Genomic DNA, 19122 nt, shown 5'->3' on the forward strand with positions numbered 1-19122 from the left:
CCAAATATATTTGAAATTCACTTCCCGACCTCTCCCGGGGGCATGGCCAAGCACCCTCACCACCCTGGCCCAGCCCCTGGAGACCTCTTTCTCTAGGTGCTATACTTGCTGGGGGCGATGCTGCTGTCCATGGCTCTGCAGCTTGACCGGCATGGACTCTGGAACCTGCTTGGACCGAGTCTCTTTGCTCTGGGGATCTTGGCCACAGCCTGGGTAAGGCTGGGAGGGCTGGGGGAGGGGAGGTCCCAGCAGGACTTGGGTGCAGGTACTTGGGTATCCACTTTCCAGTTTAAGGTGGGCCCGGACCTTGTTGTCATCACTCTGCTGCTTACAGAGCCGAACTCGTCTCGGCAGACGCCGAGGGTCACCACCAGGGCTCAGGGGACACCTGAGAGCGACCGGCTCTGGCCTAGGTTCCAGAGTCATCCCTGAGCCCCACTTCTCTGCCTCCCCCAGACAGTACGCAGCGTCCGCCGCCGGCACTGCTACCCGCCCACATGGCGCCGCTGGCTCTTCTGCCTGTGCCCGGGCAGCCTCATCGCAGGCAGTGCCATCCTGCTGTATGCTTTTGTGGAGACCCGAGACAACTACTTCTACATTCACAGCATCTGGCACATGCTCATCGCTGGCAGTGTGGGCTTCCTGCTGCCCCCTCGTGCCAAGACTGACCGCCGGGTCCCCTCTGGAGCCCGGGCTCGGGGCTGCGGGTACCAGCTGTGCATCAATGAGCAGGAGGAGCTGGGCCTTGTGGGCCCGGGAGGGGCCACTGTCAGCAGCATCTGTGCCAGCTGAGAGGGGCTTAGGGCCGGCCCTGGGAGAACTGGAACCCTTCCTCGGGGCACAGAGCCCTTCCTGGGGTTCCTCCTGGGAGCATGGAGCCCTCTCAGGGCTAAGAGACAAGTTGTGTTTCTTGAGGACATGGAGTCTTTCTTAAGGACATGGAACTCTTCTGGGGACCTGGCAACTTCCTGAGGGCCAGGAGACCTCCAGCATCTTCAGGACTGGAGCCTGTGCAGGGCCACCAAGCCCCCTCAGGACTGAGGGGTCCTGTCCAGGGTGTGGAACCTGCTGAGGATGTGGAGACAGAGCCCTAACAGGACACAGCTTTGTCCCTAAGGAGATGGAGTCCATCTTGGGGAAACTGAGTCCCCTGTCTCCCAGCAGCTCAGCCTCTCTGGCCTTGGCTTCCTTCCCGGGGGCAGTGTCAGGGCCGTGCTGCACTGCGAGGGGGTGCAGGACAGACAGGGCGGGGACTGGGCTGGGGGTGCTAGTACCCTGGCGTGATACAGGTGGAGTCTGGTGTGTCTCCAATGAAGAATTTCCTGATTCTGTGCTGCCCTTTTTCCTGTGGGCAGGGGTCTGGGGAAGAGGAGGGAGAGATGGACCCTGAGGAGAGGGGCGTGGGTGACGCAGCCCAGCTGGCATGAGCTGCTGGAGCAGCTTCCTGAGACTTTTGCCCTATTGGGTCAGGCTGCAGCAGCTTGTACAGAGTTGTGAGTGTGTGTGTGTGTGTGTACTTGATGAGATGATGCAAATCAGTGAAACAGACCTCCTTTGTGGTGCCCACACTCAACAGGGAAGGAAGCTGAGGGCTCAGGAGATGGGATGAGCTGGTACGAATCTCAGATCTGCAAGATATATCACAAGACTGTAGCTCCTTTTTCAACCCCCATTTTGCCCCTGTGCCAGAAACGTAATCTTTTGTCATTTTGGATATTCTTCTCTTTCCACAAAGGTCACAGCCAAGTCCCAAGGGTTTTGTATAATGCTGAGACGTGGAAAGGGTGTCCTCTCTGGTCAGAAGTGTCCATATCCCATACATCCCCTGAGATTTCATCCCCCATCTGATCCCCAGCCAGTAAAGTTTTCAGAACACTAGTATAGTGCCTAGCCTGGTGTGTGATAAGTGTCCAATATATGTTAGCTAAAGATCCAGAGGTGTTTGGACATGAGAGGCAACAGCAAGGGGGAGACAGAGGGGCAGAAAGACTGATATTAATGGGGAACTGTGTCTGGAAGGTATCTGTGGGTGGAGTGGGGTGGAGATAAGCAGCCAGTGATGAGGTTGGGCAGGTAGATGGGATCTGGCTTTTATCCTAGGAGAGATGGGTAATGGTATCATTGGAGGGGTTTAAGCCAATGAGTAGCATAATCAGATTGGTGTGGTTTTCTGTTTTCTTTTTTCAGACAGGTTTTTTTTTTTTTTTTTAAAGTAGTGCAGAGGATGGATTTTAGAGAGTTTGGCACACCTGTTGCACACTCAGAGAGAGAAGGTGATGGTGGCGTTAGAGGAAGGAGAGGACTGACCCGGGAGCAGCTGTGAGGTGGATGCTCTGGGCCGTGGTGATGGATCAGATGTGTGGGGCAGTGAGGGTGAGAGGACACCTCTGATGACTGCCTGGTGTCTGGCTGGGTGACTTGGGGTGTTGGTGCTGTTCCCTGAGAGGGTGACAGACCTTTGGGGGCAGAGGGATGAGTTCAGCTGTGGGTAGTTTAAGTGTGAGGTGCCTTTGGGGAGGGGAAGGGCCAGCAGGAAGACCTTGCTGGACAGAGCGGTTGAACCAGGTCTGGAACCCTGGTCTCCTGGCTCCACAAATGGGGATTGTTTGCTGTATCCTGACTTGTTTTGGTGACTTCCTGGAAGGCAGGGCCATGGCCACGAGATACTGCTGCTCCCCACTCGTGTCCGTCCACACGTTCAGACTAAGCTCCTGATGGCCTGGAGCAGCACAGGATCCAGTCCCCAGGTGTGACAAGTGACGGCTTCTGAGTGACAGTTCAGTTCAGTAACCCTCTATCGGGAAAGCTCTGTGTGAGCTGAGGAGACAGGTCCCCACAGAGTCCTGCCCTTGAGGCTCCCATGATATGTTATGAAATATCATGGATGCAAAGGAGACAGGAATAGATACCAAGGGAAAGGTTCCAACAAAGTGCTGTGGGACGCAAAGGAGAGAACGCCTTTAAAGGGCCAGGAAAGGTATGTCAGAGAGATGGTGTCTAAGCTGCCTTGAAAAAAAAGTCCCTAGGTCTCCCCAGAGAACAGCATGAGCAACAAACCAAGATGCGACACAGTACAGACACTACGAGGGGTCGACTGTGTGAGAGGTGAATGGAATATCGGGCTGACAAGGTGGAGAACCTGGTTTTCGAGTTCTGAGGACTCAGCTGAAGAATGTGGTCTTCCTTCTGTGGTAAGGGGGATGCATCATAGGTTCTTGGGTGGTGAATCAGCCAGGATTTGGCCAAAGTAGCAGGACCAGTGTGAGTGATGTAAGGCTTTGTTGTAGAGAACAGAGCTGTCATTTGTGGGAGCTGCAGGAGAAGCCTGTGCCACGCTCGGCCTCTGTACTTGGTGTCGCGTCTGAAGCTGCTCTCGGGTGGCGTGAAGGGGCAGGTGGGGACAGACCAGCGCCCAGGAGGACACACTGGAACCCGTGTCTGGCCCTCACTGCCTTGGACTCAGTGACACTGGTGACCCGCGGGAGGAGCTGGCACTCTCTGCATTGGAGCTCCCTTCGCCCAGGGCTCAGAGCAGCTGCAGGTGGCCTGGCAGGAGCCCGAGGGGCTGCACTGACAGCAAGTGAGGGCTCCACCACCTCAATGTGGCCTTGCCTCTGCCTTTCCATCTCTTCCAGATTCTCTTGTGCTCAACCCGAACCCAGAACCTGAGAGCAAAGAAAGCTCTGTGAGGCCTGGATCTGACCTAGTTAGAATGCCCCAGTCCAGAGTCTCCACGCGCCTGCTTAACAGCACTCTCTGGGGTGATTAACTTGACAGCAGCCAGTGAGGGACAACTGGTCAGAAAATGGCAGCTGTAGAAATCGATAGTAGCTCCGGGGTGAACTGTAGGGTTTGGGGTCCTTACCAGCCCCTTCAGGAATTCCTCAGTCCTCCCCCTCCTTCCAGATGTGGGGCAGGTGGGCATCCCCTTCCCTTGTGATCCTCCCTGGCCTGTGCCTTGCATTGGCCTATGCGGTGGAAGTGGAAGTAACACCTCACTTCTGAGTGGAAGCTTTAAGAATCCTCACAGGCTTTGTCATTTTCCCCTTCCTTTTTGCCATTTGGACCAGTAATGTGGTAGCTACTTTATCACCCTAAGGCCCAGAGGATGAAGATGAGTCAGATCCCCCAACCAACCTTGGAGGACCTGCAGCGTAAGCGAGAAGAAAAACATTTGTGGTTTAAAGCCACTGAAATTTTGAAGTCATGACCACAGTGTAACTAGCCTGTCCGGCCTGACAGACTTAGAGAACAACAGGAAAGGGGGCCATCTTCCTGGAGAGATCTCCCCTCAGCAGAGCTATAGTGGCAGCTTTCACCTCTTCTTTCCTTAGGCTGTAGATGATGGGGTTCAGCGAGGGGGTCACGACCCCGTAGAACAATGCAAGGAGCTTATCCAAGTAGAGGTCCTTGGCCTTGGGCTTGAAGTACATGAAGGAGATAGTCCCATAGAAAATCACCACCACTGTGAGGTGGGCAGAGCAGGTAGAGAAGGCTTTGTGCCGGCCGGCAGCAGAGGGCACCCTCAGGATGGCAGTAAGGATGAACACGTAGGACAGGAAGATGAGCAGCAGCGGTGCCAGCGTCAGGACAGATGAAGCCACCATTATTAACAGTGCATTGAGAGAGATGTCCCCACAGGCTAGTTTTAGCACTGCTAAGATCTCACAGAAGAAGTGGTTGATGATATTGTGGCCACAGAAGGGGAGGCTCCAGGTGAGAATGGATTGGAGAAGGGAGTTGGCAAAGGCTGCCCCCCAGCTCAGCGCCACCATCCACGTGCACGTCTGCCGGTTCATGAGCTCTGAGTAGCGAAGCGGCTGGCAGATGGCCACGTACCGGTCACACGCCATCATGGCCAGGAGCACGCACTCTGTGGAGCCCAGCGCCAGGGTCAGGTACATCTGCAGGGCACAGCCAGGGAAGGAGATGGTGCTTTGGGTTTCCAGGAAGTTGGCCAGCATGAGAGGCACGAAGGAGGATGTGCCACAGATGTCCATGAGGGCGAGGTTGCTGAGGAAGAAGTACATGGGGGTGTGCAGGCGGGGGTCCAGCATGTTCAGCCCAATGAGGAGGGCATTCCCCAGCACGTTCACAGAGTAGATGCCCAGGCAGAGCACAAACAGGACCATCTCTAGGTTGTGGTGGTCGTGTAGCCCCAGCAGGACAAACTCTGTCACGACCGTCTGGTTTGCCCCATTCGTCTCACTCTCCATCCATCTCATTCTCCCTCTTTTCCCCTCTGCACCATGAAGGTGTTGGATTAAGCACCAGTGGGCCTGGGAGCCAAGCCACGTGGATGTGTGACCTGGGACGGGTCAGCCCTGCCTCTGGAACTCAGTTTCCCATCATTACAATGAGAGAATGGACGTCAGGTCTGCAAGCCAGCCCCCTCAGTTCTGTGGTTCTGGTGTAACTTAAAGGAGATGGGGTCCATTCTAATCACCTAGTCTCTTCTCTCTTTTCCCCAGGAGGGCTCTGTGGAGACAATAGACTTGTATTCAAGTTCCCCATACTCCTTTTGAATCTACAGTGTTCTTGGGTGTTAAGAGGAAGCACATTTACTGGGTTATGACTTCATGTGACTGAATGATGCTCATAGGATTTCAGATTCATTCACTCACTGAAGATATGTTGAGTGCCTACCTCGAGTTGGGTGTTGTTTAGATATTGGGCTATAGCTGCTGCTGCTAAGTGCCTTCAGTCGTGTCCGACTCTGTGTGATCCCACAGACCGCAGCTACCAGGCTCCCCCGTCCCTGTGATTCTCCAGGCAAGAACACTGGAGTGGGTTGCCATTTCCTTCTCCAATGCATGGAAGTGAAAAGTGAAAGGGAAGTCACTCAGTCGTGTCCGACTCTTAGCGACCCCATGGACTGCAGCCTACCAAACTCCTCCATCCCTGGGATTTTCCAGGCAAAGTACTGTAGTGGGGTGCCATTGCCTTCTCCATGGGCTATAGCAGTAAGAAAAATTCGTGGACAAAAAGATGCCACAATTGTAACAAGTGCTGTTCCTCTTTCTCAAATTAAGTGGGATGAGCTTGGGAACGCAGGTGCATGATGAGTGATGGTCACCTCATTCCTTTGGGCATAAAGGTTGAACATTTCTACTGCATAGAATGTACAAGCCTTATTCTGGTATCCCTCCTTAAGATCAGACACCATGCATTGATTTTTAAAAGAATATACTAGAATATACATATCCCAATAGAGCCACAGGTCACAACATTTAACCCTGGTCCTAAAAGCCGAGTGAGTCTCCTCTTGGCTTCCATATAGCTTTTTAGGATAAATGATATTGACTATAATATTACACAGAAGGGAAGGGCAGGTTCTAGTCTGGCAGAGGTGTCCTGGGTCACTGACCCTCTCTATAAAGGGAGGATGGGAAGAGACCACAGTCTTTGCCCAGGAGCCTCCATGTCTCTTCTGAGCTGGTCTCAGCCCCTTGGGAAATGCCAGTGACAGGAGGGAGCCAAGTGTCAAGTGCTGGATGGAAAGCTGTCTTGTGGCCCCTGTGATCCCTGGTCTGAGGGACAAATAGGAGCTGATGGGAAACCTTAAGTTGTCAGAAGATCAAATCACCCGTCCCTCAGTCCCTTCAGAGCTACACTGGCTGTGAGGCCAGGTTCCTGTAAGCACTAGAGTCCTACCGTCCTAGTGCTGCATCTTTCCCCGTCATGCACCTGCTCAGTCACTCAGTCATGTCCAACTCCTCATGACCCCATGGACTGTAGCCCACCAAGCTCCTCTGTCCATGGGATTTTCCAGGCAAGAATACTGGAGCATGTTGCCATTTCCTAACCCAGCTCTCCTTCATTCCTCTTGCTCAATTGCATCTATCATCATAGGGGCCAAAGGGCTCCACCTTTTCTGAATAAACCACGTCTTTTCCCAGAGCTACATCTTTGCCCAAAAAGTTCCCTTCTGTAGGCAGGTCCTCCGTCTCTTACCCAGTGGAGGTGCTGCTTCTCCTCTTAAGAGCACGGTTCATCTCTTCTCCTCTCCCTCTTGAGCCCTGCCGAGTTACCTCTCCCTTCTTTTCCCACAGCCCTTGGCTGTCGTCTTTGTTTCTGTGCTGCACATCTGTCTCCTCTGCCACACTTGAGAACAGACTCAGTCACATTCCTTCCAGCATCTCATACAGTGAGTGCTGCCAAGGGCAGTCCCTCAACAGATAGTCCACACATGATTCAAAAACCCAGCATTGCGTAACAGGTTCAGCACTAACCAGATGTGTGATGTTGACCAAGTCACTTGGTTTGAGACTCAGTTTCCTTTTGAAAAATGGGGATTCTGTGTAGTCCAGATGGGACTCACAGAGGAAAGGTCTGATGAGTCTCCTAGCAATGCTGCAGATCAGAGACGACACCTTCAACCATGGGCACATGCTGGGTCTGTCTCCCTGCCTCCCAGACAAGACCTCCAACATCTGTCATGACGCCCTTCTGCCCAGAGCCTGTGCTGTTTTTTCCTCTCCAACCTAAATCGAGATCTTTGTTAAGCGAGTTTATGAAACATACCAGGGTAGTTGATTAATCTTGGTCAGTCATTAACCATAAATCTAATCCGTGTAAACATTTTAAGGTAGGGATTCTTTTGCTGAAGTTTGGCAAAAAGGTAAATAACTGCCCGAGTGTGATGGCTTATTAATTCAGGAATTCGGGAAATTATTATTGAGCACCTACTATGTGCTGGGTGTTGGGAACACAGAAGAGGCAGATGTGCCTTCTTCCCTCGGAAGTGTATAGTCCTCAGTGTTTACAGGCATCCCCTTGTCTGTTGGTCACCTTAGTCATATCCCTCTCTCTGGGCTTTAGAAACTTCTAGATTTTCTTTGAATCTGGCATATAAAGACAAAATAAAACTTGAGGTCAGGAAAGCAGAAGTTAAAAGGAAGCATCTCTCCTAGGTCATGACTTCATGTGGCTGGATTAAGCCTGCAGCTTAATTTAAGATTTCATTATAAGAACTTGGTGTTTATTGAGTGTGTTGCTACAGAAAGAACTGCTGCTGCTGCTGCTAAGTCGCTTCAGTCGTGTCTGCCTCTGTGCGACCCCAGAGACGGCAGCCCACCAGGCTCCGCCATCCTTGGGATTCTCCAGGCAAGAACACTGGAGTGGGTTGCCATTTCCTTCTCCAGTGCATGAAAATGAAAAGTGAAAGTGAAGTCGCTCACTCATGTCCAACTCTTATCGACTCCATGGACTGCAGCCCACCAGGCTTCCCTGTCCATGGGATTTTCCAGGCAAGAGTACTGGAGTGGGTTGCCATTGCCTTCTCCGACAGAAAGAACTGCTGCTGCTGCTAAGTCATTTCAGTTTTGTCCAACTCTGTGACCCCATAGACCGCAGCCCACCAGGCTCCTCCGTCCCTGGGATTCTCCAGGGAAGAACACTGGAGTGGGTTGCCATTTCCTTCTCCAATACATGAAAGTGAAAAGTGAAAGGGAAGTCTCTCAGTTGTGTCTGACTCCGCAACCCATGGACTGCAGCTCACCAGTCTCCCCGGTCCATGGGATTTTTCCAGGCAAGAGTCCTGGAGTGAGTTGCCATTGCCTTCTCTGACAGAAAGAACTGGCAACTTCCAATTTGACCCTGGATACAGGTGTGGGGAGAGTTTTCAGGCAGATAAAAGGCAGGATACCGCCTGACTCTGCTTTTCTCTTCCCCGCTCTTGTCTCCATCAGAGAGACCAGTGGGAATGGCATGGACATCATAGGGCTTTGTCCTTGGCCTCTGGCCTGTGCCTGCACTCAGCTCCTACACATCCCTTTGTGCTGGCCTGCTCCAGCCTCAGCAGACCACTCCCCACTGGTGGACAAACCCCACAGGCCCCTGTCCCCTCCCTTTTCTCCTGCTTTCCTCAGGCTGGAGCACCTTTCTCTCTATACTCATCCTCCAAGGCTCAGCTCACACCCACCTCCTCCGTGGTGCTGCCCTCAGACGTCTCCACAGCACTGGCCATCCTGACACCGTGACGCTCACACAGCCATTAGCACAGTTGGTTTGTTGTGTGTGTCGTTCCCTCTCACACAATAGACCGTGAGCCACAGAAATCAAAGGGCTGTGTCCTATTTACCCCCAACCTATCCAGTCCCCGACACAGGAGCTGCTGTTTGAGATCCCATGCTTTCCTTCTGCTAAAATCCTGATCCCAGATTTCTTACCTTCAGATCACCCTCCTCTCCTTTTCCCCACATGCACACGCAGGATGTGATTGCTGGGAGGACTAAAACAACAACCTTTCATGAGTGCAGGTTCCCACAGCACTATTGCCAGGATACACTCCGTTTCATGGCCCAGGATGCCCATGTGGAGGTCCCAGGGTCACAGCCATGGGGGTGCCATCTCCTGCATGCTAGAACACCTCTCTGAAGAGCTCAAAGAGGAGAGCTGTGGGTTTCCTTGCAATTTAAGAGTTTTATCAGAACACATTCATTCAGAAATTAGGAACAGCCCATGATGTATTGGGCTTATGACCCCAAAGAAGATACTCTGTTTAGGAAATACCATGCATCCAGGTTACTGACAGCTTGGGCAACATGGGCTCAGTCAGGGACCACAGAGAGCAGCTCTAGTTCATTTAGTCCATCAGTTGAGATGAACTGAGTTTTGCCTGTATTCAAAATGGATAACCAACAAGGACATATTGCACAGTACATGGAACTCTACTCAATGTTATGCAACAGCCTGGATGACAGGAAAGGGGTGAATGGCTACATGTATATGTATGGCCGAGTCACTTCCCTGTTCACCTGAAACTGCCACAATATTGTTTACATGCTACACCCCAATACAGAAGTTTAAGGTCTGAAAATAAAATAAGATTTTACAGTGGAGAAAAAAAAGATGGGCAGAGTTTTCCTAGAGTAACACACAACCTCATGATTTTAGTGACTTACCAGGACGGAGGTTTAGTTCTCAGCCTTTGTACCATTGCAGGTTTTCAGGGGGCTCTGTTCCAGGTTGTCATCCTCAGAGACCCTGGCTCCACCCTCTGGGGCATCACCAGTTCTCACAGCTGGGGAAGAACACAGCAGAACATCTCACACCAGCAGATCACTGCGCCGACCCAGAAGCGAGATGCGTCCCGTCTGTCCACAGCCCACTGCCCTGTGTAAGCCTACCATATGCCCAGAGGACGACCAGACACACTGCAGGGCATTTGGGCACGATGGTGCTTTGCACTAGACTCAGGAAACTACTCTTGCATCTGTCTGCCAGGTCTTACACTCCATCATTTCCTGGATAATCCGGTTTACAGAGTGATAGGATATTGAGTGTCTCTGAGAGTCACTAATTCTCTCCCCAGTTTTACTCCTCCTGAGAGGCAGGATATGCCATGGAAGGAGCCCCGGCCTGGGAGTGACGATCCAGGTTTGATTCTTGCCCTTGTTCCCTTTTTCCTGTTTGACCTTGGTTCAGTTTCTCCTTATGTGATATGGAGCCATTCAATGTATATGATCTCTGGTACTCTGAACCATCTCCAAAACATTCCCTCATCTTTCTAGGAACTTCCAACCCAGGTAAATATCATGTCAGGTTTGTTGGCTGGTAAATCTATGTTGAACAATTTCATACTAATTTTAAGCTTCAGACATGATTTTAAAAGGAAGGTGAGGGGCACAAGAAGAAGAAGCTCCTGTTACAATGTCCCAGAAGTGCCCATATGTGATTCCTACGTCACTCCTCCTCACTGTGATGGCAGAGCCGGTGAGTGTGGGCTTTGGAGTCAGACTGCCTAGCCCAAGTCTGAGTTCTGCCATGTGCTAATGGCGTTCACAGCCTCAGCCTCCTTACCTGTAGAAATAAGAGTAGCATTTTCTCATGGGATGATTTTGAGGATCCAGTGAAAGGTCTTAGCACAGAGCTTAGCACAGGGTGAGTGTTCAGTAATCCCAGGGATGGGGGAGCCTGTTGGGCTGCCGTCTCTGGGGTCGCACAGAGTCAGACACAACTGAAGCGACTTAGCAGCAGCAGCAGCAGTCGATATTATAGTATCATTATGTTGCCTTCTCCAAGCAGATATTCTGGTTTCTCTATGTTTAGAAAAGATTTTATGAGAATAGTCAACATGCTAGATGGATTCTCCTTGCCTCCTACCTGTTGGCCCAGTGACTTTGGTATCAGCAGGTGGCTGAGCAGATGACAGGTGTGGTGACCCAAGGCTTGGGAGATCAGAGTGAGGGAGTGCTGAGTTCATTACCAGCAGACACACTGTGCTGGGGTGGGCCAGGATAGTGGCCCCGAACCCCCAAGGCCCAGTCTCCTGGTCCCCTGCCACATAGACATCTCTCCTGCTCCCTGCCGTCAGGGACCTCGCAGTCCCTGCCCAATTTAAAGTTCAGACTCTGCAATGACACAGGTTTGCAGACTTGGCATGATGGGGCTTCAGAGACCCTAGGTTACTTGTGGTGCCCCAGAAGGGCCTGGCTGGGTGAGGTGGGCACAGGAGAGACCCTGGACAGGAATCTGAAGACCAGGTCTCATTGCAGCCCTGCTCCTTGGACCTGAGGCTCAGGGGCTGTGACCCTGTGTCCTTCAGATGGGCGTCCTGGACTTTGAAATGGAGTGTGTCCTCGAAAGAGTATTGTGGGAACCTGCACTCATGAAAGGTTGTTGTTATAGTTTAGTTGCTAAGTTGTGTCTGACTCTTATGGGACCCATGGACAGTAGCCCACCAGGCTACTCTGTCCATGGGATTTCCTCCACAGAAATACTGGATTGAGTTGCCACTTCCTTCTCCAGGGGATCTTCCTATCCAGGGATGGAATCTGTGTCTTCTGCATTGGCAGGCGGGTTCTTTACCACTGAGCCACCAGGGAAGGTTAAGGAAAGTGAATTGCTGTACAGGGTGAGGCCTGGACACTTGCAACAGACATGGAGTCAGGGTTTTAGCTGGTTGTGTGAGTTTTTGCAGGTCCGCTTTTCTGTTTCCCTTCCCATGCCATTCTCTTTCCTTCACAAGAAACAATGACAGCTTGACACAGCTCAGGGACTAAAGAATAGCCTTAAACAACACAGCAGCTGTTGCAGATTTTCCTGTTATACTATGATTTGTCTCTTGGAATATTTTTCAAGAGCACAGGTCAAAATAAAATATTGGAAGATTGTCACCACTTAGTCTCCAGGTGCTCAGGACTGGGGCCGTCTTGCCACCCTGTGGATGCCCCAAACATGCTCTCTCCAGTCCTCCCACCTCCTCCAACCTGCTTGTCTCATCTTGCCCATCTCTCAGAGTGTCTCTCACGGTGGTGCGATATCCACCCAAACAACCCAGAAGCTCAAGCACCAAACCACAGTCTCCTCCTTCCTCAGCCATCTCTGCCATCAGCCCAATGTCCCCAAGAGGTCTCAGCTCCAACCTCTCTGCCTGACCGCACAGCTGGGTCAGGCTCCATGGGTGCTTCCTCACTTCCTGCCCTTGGGCATGGGCTGTTCTCCTCTGTGCTCCATGTGGAGCCATGTGATCTTCCATTTCTTAAAAATAATACTATCTTTTAAGTTCAAAGTCATGTTCATTTTAGAACTATTGAACAATGTTGGAAAGAATAATTAAGAAAACATTATTTATCTGTAATCCCATCTCCTAGAGGAAATAATTGTCAGCTAATATTTTGTCCTAGTTTTCTAGATACATACTTATTCATATATCCTAAGAAAAATACCTTTAAAATTAGGATTATACTGAGTACAAAGTTACATGTACTACTTTTTTCTACTAATTACAGTGTGAGCATTTCAAATTATCAAATATTCCTCAAAAAGTAAGATTTCTAATAGCTGTGGCTCAGTCTATCATTGGGCTCCATCAGGATTTATTTCAACATTCCGCTATGGTTGCCCTTTAAGAGTTACCAATTTTTGTTACCACAAATAACTCTGTGATTAACATCCATATATATGCTTTACATAATTTGCACCTCTAGTAATTTTCTCAAAGAACTCCTAGAAGTAAAAGTGTCAGGTCAAAAGGTATGAAATTTAAAATCTCTTGATTCATACCCATAATTTAAATAGCTGGGATTCAGGACACAGTCAGCAGAGCACAGAAGGACCTGAAGAGGGAGACAGAGCTGAGAAAGAGGGACCCCACCCAGGAAGGAAGGATCAGAAGGGGCTTTCTGGAAGGGGGCTGGGGTGGAGGCATTGAGTGAGGATTGAATGTGTGGTCATAATGCTACGATGCTGGGGGACTGGTCTCTGTGGTCCCCAGTGTCCATATTGCATTCCTCACCTGTGATTTCCATCACCCCATCTGATCCCCAGCCGGGAAAGCTCTCAGAACTCTGGCATAGTGCCTAGCCTGGTGTGTGATAAGTGTCCAGTATATGTTACCTAAAGGTCCAGAGGTGTTTGGACATGAGAGGCAACAGCAAGGGGGTGACAGAAGCATAGGAAAGACTGATATTCATGAGGGAACTGTGTCTGGAATGTGTGTGTGGGTGGAGTGGGGTGGAGATAAGCAGCCAGTGATGAGGTTGGGCAGGTAGATGGGATCTGGCTTTTATCCTAGGAGAGATGATCAATGGTGACATTTGAGGGATTTAAGCAGATGAGTAGTAATATTGGATTGGTGTGGTTTTTTGTCTTCTTTTCTCAATTTTAGTTAGTGCAGAGGGTGGATGTTAGAGTCTGGCACAGCTGTTGCACTATCTGAGAGAGAAAGGTGATAGTGGCATCAGAGGAAGGAGAGGACTGACCAGGAGCTGCTGTGAGGTGGATGCTCTGGGCCGTGGTGATGGATTGGATGTGTGGGGTGGTGAGTGTCAGATATATACCTCTCTGATGACTGCCCGGTGTCTGGCTGTGTGATTAAGGAGTGCTGGTGCTGTTCCCTGAGAGGGTGACAGACCTTTGGGGGCAGAGGGATGAGTTCAGCTGTGGGCAGTTTAAGTGTGAGGTGCCTTTGGGGTTCCTGGAGGGGAAGGGCCAGCAGGAAGACCTTTCGGGGAGAGCAGCTGGACCAGGTCTGGAACCCTGGTCTCCTGGCTCCACAAATGGTGGTTCCTTGCTGTCTCCTGACTTGTCTCGGTGACTTCGTGGAAGGCAGGGCGTGGCCACGAGATACTGCTGCTCCCCACTCGTGTCCATCCACATGTTCAGACTAAGAGCCTGACTGTCTGGAGCAGCACAGGATCCAGTCCCCAGGTGTGACAAGTGACGGCTTCTGAGCGACAGTTCAGTTCAGTAACCCTCTATCAGGAAAGCTCTGTGTGAGCTGAGGAGACAGGACCCCACAGAGTCCTGCCCTCGTAGTTCCCACATGTTGTGAAATATCATGGATGCAAAGGAGACAGGGATAGATACCAAGGGAAAGGTTCCAACAAAGTGCTGTGGGACGCAAAGGAGAGAACCCCTATAAAGGGCCAGGAAAGGCTGTATCAGAGAGATGGTGTTGAAGGTGCCTTGAAAGAAAGTCCCAGGTCTCCCCAGAGAACAGCATGAGCAACAAACCAAGATATGACACCTTATAGACACTAGCGAGGGGTCGACTGTGTGAGAGGTGAATGGAATATCGGGCTGACAGTGTGTAGAGCCTGGTTTTCGAGTTCTGAGGACTCAGCTGAAGAATGTGGTCTTCCTGCTCTGATGATGGGGAGCAAACATAGTTTCTTTGGTGGCTAATGAGCCAGGATCTGGACAAAGTGTCAGGACCAGTGTGAGTGATTAAGGCTTTGTTGTGGAGAACAGCGCTGTCATTTGTGGGAGCTGCAGGAGAAGCCTGTGCCACGCTCGGCCTCTGCACTTGGTGTCGCGTCTGAAGCTGCTCTCGGGTGGCATGATGGGGCAGGTGGGGACAGACCAGCACCCAGGAGGACACGCTGGAACCCATGTCTGGCCCTCACTGCCTCGGACTCAGTGACATCGTGACCCCAGGAGGAGCTGGCACTCTCTGCATTGGAGCTCCCTTTGCTCGGGCCTCAGAGCGGGTGCAGGTGGCCTGGCAGGAGCCCGAGGGGCTGCACTGACAGCAAGTGAGGGCTCCACCACCTCAGTACGGCCTTGCCTCTACCTTTCCATCTCTTCCAGATTCTCTCGTGCTCAACCTGAACCCAGAACCTGAGGGCAAAGGAAGCTCTTGGAGGGCCAGTGGAAACCTAGCTGGATACTCCAGTCCAGAGTCACACAGGCCAGGTAACCAGTGCCTCCTGGGTTGATTAACCTGGAAGCAGCCAGTGAGGCACAGCTGGCCAGAGAATGGAAGCTCTAGAAACCTCTAGTAGCTCCTGGGTTGACTGTAGGGTAGTGTCATTGTCACCAGGGTCTTCAGGAATTCCTCAGTCCTCCCCCTCCTTCCAGATGTGGGGTTGGTGGGCATCCCCAACCCTTGGTGTCAGCGCTGGCCTGTACCTCACATTGGGCAATGAAGTGGAAGTGGAAGGAAGAGGTCATTTCTGAGTGGAAGCTGCAAGAATCCACACAGGCTCTGTCATCTTCTCTTCTTCTTTTGCCATTTGACCAGCATGTGCCATATGGCAGATGCTTTGTCATCTTGAGGCCCACAGGATGATAAAGATGCAGTAGATCCCCCATACAATCTCTGATGGGCCTGCAGCATAAGCAAGAAAAAGAACCTTTGTGTTTTTAAGCCTCTGCAGTTATGAAGTCACACCACAGTATAACTAGTTCCCAGGTGGTGCTAGTTGTAAAGAATCCCCCTGCAATACAGGAGACATAAGAGATCCTGGTTCAATACCTGGGTCAGGAATATCCTCTGGAGTATTCTTGCCTGGAGAATGCCATGGACAAAGAAGCCTGGCGGACTAGAGTCCATAGGTTCCCAAAGATTTGGACAGGACTAAAGCAACATCTGCTGGATCATTGTAAAAGCAAGTGAGTTCCAGAAAAACATCTATTTCTGCTTCATTGACTATGCCAAAGCCTTTGACTGTGTGAATCACAATAAACTGTGGAAAATTCTGAAAGAGATGGGAATCCTAGACCACTTGACCTGCCTCTTGGGAAACCTATATGCAGGTCAGGAAGCACCAGTTAGAACTGGACATGGAACAACAGACTGGTTCCAAATAGGAACAGGAGTACGTCAAGGCTGTATATTGTCACCCTGCTTCTTTGACTTATATGCAGAGTATGTCATGAGAAACGCTGGGCTGGAGGAAACACAAGCTGGAATCAAAATTGCTGGGAGAAATCTCAATAACCTCAGATATTCAGATGACACCACCCTTATGGCAGAAAGTGAAGAGGAACTAAAAAGCCTCTTGATGAAAGTGAAAGAGGAGAGTGGGAAAGTTGGCTTAAAGCTCAACATTCAGAAAACGAAGATCATGGCATCTGGTCCCATCACTTCATGGGAAATAGATGGGGAAACAGTGGAAATGTGGCAGACTTTGCTTTTGGGGGCTCGAAAGTCACTGCAGACAGTCATTGCAGCCATGAAATTAAAAGATGCTTACTCCTTGGAAGGAAAGTTATGACCAACCTAGATAGCATATTCAAAAGCAGGGACATTACTATGCCAACAAAGGTTCATCTAGAGCAGGCTATGGTTTTCCAGTAGTCATGTATGGATGTGAGAGTTGGACTGTAAAGAAAGCTGAGTGCCAAAGAATTGATGCTTTTGAACTGTGGTTTGGAGGAGACTCTTGAGAGTCCATTGGACTGCAGGGAGATCCAAACAGTCCATTCTAAAGGAGATCAGTCCTGGGATTTCTTTGGAAGGAATGATGCTAAAGCTGAAACTCCAATACTTTGGCCACCTCATGTGAAGAGTTGACCCATTGGAAAAGACTCTGATGCTAGGAGGGATTGGGGGCAGAAGGAGAAGGGGACAGCAGAGGATAAGATGGCTGAATGGCATCACTGACCCGATGGACGTTAGTTTGAGTGAACTCCAGGAGTTGGTGTTGGACAGGGAGGCCTGGTGTGCTGCAATTCATTGGGTCGCAAAGAGTCGGACATGACTGAGTGACTGAACTGAACTGAAAGCAACTGAGCACACACACACCTGCCTGATGGACTTAGAGAACAACGGGAAAGCGAGACATTTTCCTGGAGAGGAGATCTCCCCTCAGCAGAGCTATGGTGGCAGCTTTCACTTCTGCGTTCCTTAGGCTGTAGATGATGGGGTTCAGCGAGGGGGTCACGACCCCATAGAACAATGCAATAAGCTTATCCAAGTTGAGTTCCTTGGCTTTGGGCTTGAAGTACATGAAGGAGAGAGTTCCATAGAAAATCACCACCACTGTGAGGTGGGCAGAGCAGGTAGAGAAGGCTTTGTGCCGGCCGGCAGCAGAGGGCACCCTCAGGATGGCAGTGAGGATGAACACGTAGGACAGAAAGATGAGCAGCAGTGGGGCCAGCGTCAAGACAGCTGAAGCCACCATTAATATCAGTGCATTGAGAGAGATGTCCCCACAGGCTAGTTTTAGCACTGCCAAGATCTCACAGAAGAAGTGGTTGATGATATTGTGGCCACAGAAGGGAAGGCTCCAGGTGAGATTGGAATGGAGAAGGGAGTTGGCCAAGCCTGCCCCCCAGCTCAGCGCCACCATCCACATGCTCGTGTGCCAACTCATGAGCTCTGAGTAGCGAAGCGGCTGGCAGATGGCCACGTACCGGTCACACGCCATCATGGCCAGGAGCACGCACTCCGTGGAGCCCAGTGCCAGGGTCAGGTACATCTGTAGGGCATAGCCAGGGAAGGAGATGGTGCTTTGGGTTTCCAAGAAGTTGACCATTATGAGAGGCATGAAAGAGAATGTGCCAGAGATGTCCATGAGGCCAGGTTGCTGAGGAAGAAGTACATGGGGGTGTGCAGGTGGGGGTCCAGCATGTTCAGCCCGATGAGGAGGGCGTTCCCCAGCACGTTCATGGAGTAGATGCCCAGGCAGAGTACAAACAGGACCATCTCTAGGTTGTGGTGGTCGTGTAGCCCCAGCAGGGCAAAGTCTGTCACGACCGTCTGGTTTGCCCCATTCGTCTCACTCTTCATCCGTCTCATTGTCTTTCTTTTCCCATCTGCACCATGAAGGTTTGGATAAAAGCACCAGTGGGCCTGGGAGCCAAGCAACATGGATGTGTGACCTGGGGCGGGTCAGCCCTGCCTCTGGAACTCAGTTTCCCATCGGTACAATGAGAGAGTGGACTTCAGGTCTGCAAGCCAGCCCCCTCAGTTCTGTGGTTCTGGTTAACTTAAAGGAGATGGGGTCCATTCTAATCACCTAGGCTCTTCTCTCTTTTCCCCAGGAGGGCTCTGTGGAGACAATAAAATGGGATTCACGTTCGCCATACTCCTTTTGAATCTACAGTGTTCTTAGGTGTTAAGAGGAAGCACGTTTACTAGGTTATGACTTCATGTGACTGAATGATGCCCATAGGATTTCAGATTCATTCACTCACTGAAGAATTGTTGAGTGCCTACCTTGTCCTGGGTGTTGTTTAGATGTTGGGCTATAGCAGTAAGTAAAATACGTGGACAAAAAGATGCCACAATTGTAACAAGTGCTGTTCCTCTTTCTCAAATTAAGTGGGATGAGCTTGGGAAGGCAGGTGGGTGATGAGTGATGGTCACCTCATTCCTTTGGGCATAAAGGTTGAACATTTCTACTGCATAGAATGTATAAGCCTTATTCTGGCATCCCTCCATAAGATCAGACACCATGCATTGATTTTTAAAAGAATATACTAGAATATACATATCCCAATAGAGCCACGGTCACAACATTTAACCCTGGTCCTAAAAGCCGAGTGAGTCTCCTCTTGGCTTCCATATAGCTTTTTAGGATAAATGATATTGACTATAATATTACACAGAAGGGAAGGGCAGGTTCTAGTCTGGCAGAGGTGTCCTGGGTCACTGACCCTCTCTATAAAGGGAGGATGGGAAGAGACCACAGTCTTTGCCCAGGAGCCTCCATGTCTCTTCTGAGCTGGTCTCAGCCCCTTGGGAAATGCCAGTGACAGGAGGGAGCCAAGTGTCAAGTGCTGGATGGAAAGCTGTCTTGTGGCCCCTGTGATCCCTGGTCTGAGGGACAAATAGGAGCTGATGGGAAACCTTAAGTTGTCAGAAGATCAAATCACCCGTCCCTCAGTCCCTTCAGAGCTACACTGGCTGTGAGGCCAGGTTCCTGTAAGCACTAGAGTCCTACCGTC

The 19122-nt window shown here is 50.8% G+C and overlaps 2 protein-coding genes and 1 pseudogene across 7 annotated transcripts in view; 1 reads left to right on the top strand and 2 right to left on the bottom strand.

Moving 5' to 3' along the window:
- The window catches only part of TMEM8B (transmembrane protein 8B), a 41333-nt gene extending 23073 nt beyond the window's left edge, over positions 1-18260 (top strand). The window contains exons 12-13 of one of the 6 annotated variants that reach the window (XR_009495434.1): positions 15037-15141; positions 18002-18260. Coding sequence is in view for 5 of the 6 variants with exons in the window: in XM_015472516.3 (XP_015328002.1) it covers positions 97-213; positions 335-934 (717 nt within the window). In the remaining variant the exon portion in view is untranslated. Of the gene's footprint in view, positions 1-51; positions 214-334; positions 1879-15036; positions 15142-18001 lie in introns of those variants that run through there. The other 5 variants (NM_001103335.2, XM_015472516.3, XM_005210055.5 and 2 more) reach the window with 5 other exon arrangements.
- OR13E1 (olfactory receptor family 13 subfamily E member 1) lies at positions 4245-5225 on the bottom strand. The gene has a single exon (NM_001390112.1). The coding sequence runs from the start codon at positions 5223-5225 to the stop codon at positions 4245-4247; it is 981 nt and encodes a 326-aa protein (NP_001377041.1).
- Positions 16989-17962, bottom strand: OR13E13P (olfactory receptor family 13 subfamily E member 13, pseudogene; annotated as a pseudogene).
- Positions 18261-19122: the final 862 nt, after the last annotated feature.

Source organism: Bos taurus, chromosome 8 (assembly GCF_002263795.3).
Source record: "Bos taurus isolate L1 Dominette 01449 registration number 42190680 breed Hereford chromosome 8, ARS-UCD2.0, whole genome shotgun sequence".
Taxonomy (NCBI): domain Eukaryota; kingdom Metazoa; phylum Chordata; class Mammalia; order Artiodactyla; family Bovidae; genus Bos; species Bos taurus.

Bases quoted from the DNA above. Each gene is read 5' to 3' on its own strand.
- OR13E1 (NM_001390112.1), bottom strand. From the start codon at position 5,225: ATGAGATGGATGGAGAGTGAGACGAATGGGGCAAACCAGACGGTCGTG.